Raw genomic sequence first — 5719 nt, forward strand, 5'->3', positions numbered from 1 at the left:
CCTAGCACGTCTTCGATGACTTCGACTACGACTAGCACGCCTACGACCACATCGACGACGACTACTACAACTAAGACCACTACTACGTCGACGATGACGACTAGCACGTCTACGACCACATCGACGACGACTACTACAACTAAGACCACTACTACGTCGACGATGACGACTAGCACGTCTACGACCACATCGACGACGCCTGCTACAACTAAGACCACTACTACGTCGACGACAACAACTAAGACCACTACTACGTCGACGACGACTAGCACGTCTACGACCACATCGACGACGACTACTATAACTAAGACCACTACTACGTCGACGACCACAACCAGAACCACTACTACGTCGACAACGACTAGCACGTCTAAGACCACTACTACGTCGACGACTACAACTAAGACCACTACTACGTCGACGACAACAACTAAGACCACTACTACGTCGACGACTACAACTAAGACCACTAGCACGTCTACGACCACATCGACGACTACGACTACAACTAAGACCACTACTACGTCGACGACAACAACTAAGACCACTACTACGTCGACGACTACTAGCACGTCTACGACCACATCGACGACGACTACTACAACTAAGATCACTACTACGTCGACGACTACTAGCACGTCTACGACTACATCGACGACGACTACTACAACCAGAACCACTACTACGTCGACGACTACTAGCACGTCTACGACCACATCGACGACGACTACTACAACCAGAACCACTACTACGTCGACGACTACTAGCACGTCTACGACCACATCGACGACGACTACTACAACTAAGACCACTACTTCGTCGACGACCACAACCAGCACCACTACTACGTCGACGACCACAACCAGAACCACTACTACGTCGACGACTACTAGGACGTCTACGACCACATCGACGACGACTACTACAACTAAGACCACTACTACGTCGACGACCACAACCAGAACCACTACTACGTCGACGACCACAACCAGAACCGCTACTACGTCGACGACGACTAGCACGTCTACGACCACATCGACGACGACTACTACAACCAGAACCACTACTACGTCGACGACCACAACCAGAACCACTACTACGTCGACGACCACAACCAGAACCACTACTACGTCGACGACCACAACCAGGACCACTAGCACGTCTACGACTACTAGTACGTCTACGACCACATCGACGACGACTACTACAACTAAGACCACTACTACGTCGACGACCACAACCAGAACCACTACTACGTCGACAACCACTAGCACGTCTACGACCACATCGACGACTACTACTACAACGAAGACCACTACTACGTCGACGACAACAACTAAGACCACTACTACGTCGACGACGACTAGCACGTCTACGACCACATCGACGACTACTACTACAACTAAGACCACTACTACGTCGAAGACAACAACAACTAAGACCACTACTACGTCGACGACGACTAGCACGTCTACGACCACATCGACGACGACTACTACAACTAAGACCACTACTACGTCGGCGACCACAACCAGAACCACTACTACGTCGACGACTACTAGCACGTCTACGACCACATCGACGACTACTACTACAACTAAGACCACTACTACGTCGACGACCACAACCAGAACCACTACTACGTCGACGACCACAACCAGAACCACTACTACGTCGACGACTACTAGCACGTCTACGACCACATCGACGACCACTACTACAACTAAGACCACTACTACGTCGACGACTACAACTAAGACCACTACTACGTCGACGACCACAACCAGAACTACTACTACGTCGACGACCACAACCAGAACCACTACTACGTCGACGACCACAACCAGAACCACTACTACGTCGACGACTACTAGCACGTCTACGACCACATCGACGACTACGACTACAACTAAGACCACTACTACGTCGACGACAACAACTAAGACCACTACTACGTCGACGACAACAACTAAGACCACTACTACGTCGACGACCACAACCAGAACCACTACTACGTCGACTCAAGTTAGTTGGCTTCCCCATTGTAACAATGACCGGGGGGAATCAAACCCCCACCCCCAGGGGCACTCCTGCCTCTGGGTCGTCCATGCTGTCCCCTACTCTTCTTCCTGACGAGGCGGCACCTCCCGACTCCGGCTCCAGGGAGGCTGGCCGTCACAAGAAAAAGAGCAAGGAAAAGAGCAAGGATGCGGTTTCTGGGCTACACGAAGAATTGGAGGAAAAGCTTAGGTCTGTAGACCTGGAAGCGGAGGACGCTTTCAAGAATGTAATTGGGATATACACAAGCGCGCTGTATGAGGGCAGATATTACAAAACAAGTACCTCGTTCCTTAAGAACGTCGGTCTGTACATGGCGCAGCTGTACGCCTTCAAATGCGAGGAGGTGGCAAACGAGCGGGCTCAGAGAATTCAGCTGTTGCAAGAGCTTGCGGAGAACAAAGCGCAGAGGGAGAGGGAGAGAGAGAGGAACGCGGTCGGTAGTGTTGCTGGAGAGCATGGACATGCCGATCAGACGAGCAACAGTGAAGGAATGGAACCCACTGTCCGTCGGGGCACCGGCAATAGGCCGGAGAGGGCAACACCAGGGCATACTGCTGGGATGGGACCTAACCCACCGAGCGCCGCGTCGGGGGATCGGCAGAGAGGGAACCCGCAGCGAGGAGGTAGGGACGGAAGGCCAGTTCCCGTTGGTGAGGCGCAAAGGAGGGCGCCCGGACAACCCAGTCAGAGGAGGGCTGAGTCGAGGGCAGTGAATCGCGATGCGTCGCAGGGAGAGGATGCTGGGTGGACACAAGTGGGTCGAAACAACCGGAGCAGACAGAGGAAGCGCTCAGGCGCTCCTCAGAGGGGCAGGCCTAAACATCTGCTGGTCACCACCCTCACCAGCAGGCTTCAGGGAGTGCCAGAGGGGAGAAGATGGCCGAACCTCAGCAACGAGGATTATGATACCTGCCTCAAGAAGATGCAAGAAGCGGCTCTCATGGAGGAGGGAGCACAATGGAGGATCCTTGGGATGTGGAGAACCTCTTTTGGGTTGGCCATCGAGCTAGGTGATCGCGAGACTCTCCAAGACATTCTTAGGGCCCCACCACCAGGGATGTCGGTAAGGGAGCTGGCCCAAAAGTCATGCGAGCTCTCCATCTCGGACATTCCGCTAGCCCTTGCCAATGAGCAAGGCTTGAGGAGGGAGATCGTTAGGAGGAATGGGATTCCAGAGGATGTCCCATGGGAAATTGTGAAAATATGCACGAAGAAAGATGCACAAGGGGAGCCGATCAGTGCCACGGCCATAGTCAAAATGGAAGAGGCGGTGGCCAATAGGTTCTTAGGGAAGGGAGGTAGGAAGGACGCCCTGTACATCGGGGCCACCAGGGTGAGGGTTAGACCCCATTACTACACCAGGGTGTGTTTTGTCTGTGCTGACAGGCACCCGGAAAGCGAAGGCTGTGGGGACAGACCAGAGAGATGCGCGTGGTGTGGTCAGGTTGGGCATCAACAGAGGGACTGCACACTGAGGAACCTGCCGGCATCGCAGAGGACCTGTGGACACTGCAAATGCAAAGGGCATGGCTCTATGGAGTACATGAAATGTGACGCGGGAAGAGCTATTCGTGAGGCCGGCGTCCCGGCGAACGAGCTTGAGCAACCGGGCAGGGTACCAGTGATAAATGTCCGAGCCTGATTCAGGGCAAGGGCGGGCAGGTGGCCCACAAGGGCCAGGCGAGCAGGGCTTCTCGAGGACGATGATGAGGGTGGGCTGCATAAACATAATGAGGTCGCCAGGAGCCCTGGCAATTGCCGTGGAGGAGTTTCAGAGAGCCGGCGTGTTAGCGGTGCTTATACAGGAACCGCCGGCCGGGACTCCAGTGCGGTGCGGGGCCTATGACATCGTGAGAGACCTCAACGCCAGAAGGCCGCGGGCGGCTTTACTGATTGCTCAGGGAGTCCCCTACAAGGTGGGCACAGCAGCGGAGGACCACGTCACGGCTGAGGTCAGACCACCGGGTTGGGGACGATGGATTGAGCTCACATCCCTTTACCTGGGAAGGGACAAGGCACTCGAACATGTACTGGGCAGAGTGAAAGGCGGGCCCTGGTCACTAGTGGGAGGGGACCTTAATGCTCAATCCGGCAGCTGGTGCTCCAGAGCGCCGAGCAGACAGCACCAGAACCAGTACGACAGAGAGTCCTGGAGAAGGGGCGCCGAGATAGACAGGTGGGCTGACTCGGAGAACCTGAGATGTGTGAACGTCAATGTGGGACGCGACACCTTCCGCAATACTAGATGGGGCTCCGCAATAGATGGCATCTTCTTGGGGGAAGGCCTCGCGGAATGCTGCGCAAAAGGGGCGGATGTCATGGACCTCGCCGTTCCCAGCGACCATGAAGCCCTTGGGCTCAGTCTCGCACCACCGCGGGACGGAAGGGGAGACAGGCAGAATGGGCGCACGGCGAAAGGAAGGCGAAATCCCAAGAGAACGAACTGGGAGAAGTTCATAGAGCACATAGACAAGCGCAACTTGGGAACGGAGATAAGGGACGCGGAGGAGTTGGAAAGAAGAGCAGGACAGCTAGAGAGACGTCTAAAGGACGCGGTGCGCTTATCCACGCGAAGACAGACCGCTGGGCGCCCGGGTTCCAAGAACTGGTGGAATGAAGACCTGGAAAAGTTGAGGCGGACATATCAGAGGAAGAGAGGTAAGGCACGCAAGAACCCTGAGGTGCCAGCCTTGGCAGAGGCTGAAGTAGAGGCAAGAAGGGCCCTGCTTAAGGGAATTAAGCAACGCAAACGGGATGCAGCTAGGAAGGCCATAGAGGCCATGGATGAGGGAGCGGTAAAAAGGTGGGCGAAGCCTAGGGCACTGCAAGAATGGTTCGATGCCGAGCAGGCCATGGACTACTTCGTAGGTCCAGCAACAGGGGATGGAGACAGAAGGGAAGGCTCTGCGAATCACCACAGGGAAGAGGCGAACCATGGACCATACTTCGAGATGGAGATGGAGACTTTCCGCCGCCTACTAGCTGTCACGCCAAAAGGGCGGGCTCCGGGAGATGATGAATGTGCATACGAACATGTTCGATACGCGGTGGAGAGCTCCAGCAACTTTCGCGGAGAAATCTGGGAAGTGATGAAGGCATCGGTGCAACTAGGGGTCTTTCCCCGAGCCTTCAAACCTGTGAGACTGGTGTTGATACCCAAACCCTCCAAAGGAGTGGACCAAGGGAATGGCCTAGCAGAGAACCCGTGGAAGAGATGGCGTCCAATATCGCTGCTCAGGGTCTTGGGCAAGGTTCTGGAAAAGGTGATCCTGTGGCACTGGCGCACCCACGAGGTGCCGGACGGGGTGCACGGATACGTGCCAGGCCGTTCGACAGTCACTGGAATCAAAGCGATGAGGGACTGGATAGAGGGGGGGCTGAAACGATGCCGCCAAGGCTTCACAGGCATGCTATTGGAAGACGTCACGGGAGCTTTCGACCACTGCCGCTGGCAGAATGTCGAAGCAGCGGTGAACACGCGCGTTGGCGCTCAATGGACACAGTTGGTTAAATCCTTCCTCCAGGGCAGGGTAGTCACCCTAGTGAGCAGCAGCGGAGAGCATGCCACTCGCCTAAGGACGAAAGGGGTGAGCCAGGGGTCGGGGCTGTCGCCAAGATTGTTCGTACTGGATTCGTGCGGGATGGTAGACGAGATTAA

The 5719-nt window shown here is 55.3% G+C and overlaps 2 protein-coding genes across 2 annotated transcripts; both read left to right on the top strand.

The window, feature by feature from the left end:
• Positions 1–2050: 2050 nt before the first annotated feature.
• Pmar_PMAR022053 (hypothetical protein) lies at positions 2051–3703 on the top strand (the record flags this gene model as incomplete). The annotated part of the gene is made up of 2 exons (XM_002787104.1): positions 2051–3394; positions 3506–3703. 2 exons carry the CDS (start codon positions 2051–2053, stop codon positions 3701–3703), a joined length of 1542 nt encoding a protein of 513 aa, XP_002787150.1.
• An 88-nt stretch (positions 3704–3791) lies between these two features.
• On the top strand, positions 3792–4925 carry Pmar_PMAR022054 (hypothetical protein; the record flags this gene model as incomplete). Its single annotated transcript, XM_002787105.1, has 1 exon — positions 3792–4925. A coding segment is annotated over one exon (1134 nt), but the record flags the coding sequence as incomplete, so codon positions are not given.
• Positions 4926–5719: the final 794 nt, after the last annotated feature.

Source organism: Perkinsus marinus, assembly GCF_000006405.1.
Source record: "Perkinsus marinus ATCC 50983 genomic scaffold scf_1104296930340, whole genome shotgun sequence".
NCBI classification, from domain to species: domain Eukaryota; phylum Perkinsozoa; order Perkinsida; family Perkinsidae; genus Perkinsus; species Perkinsus marinus.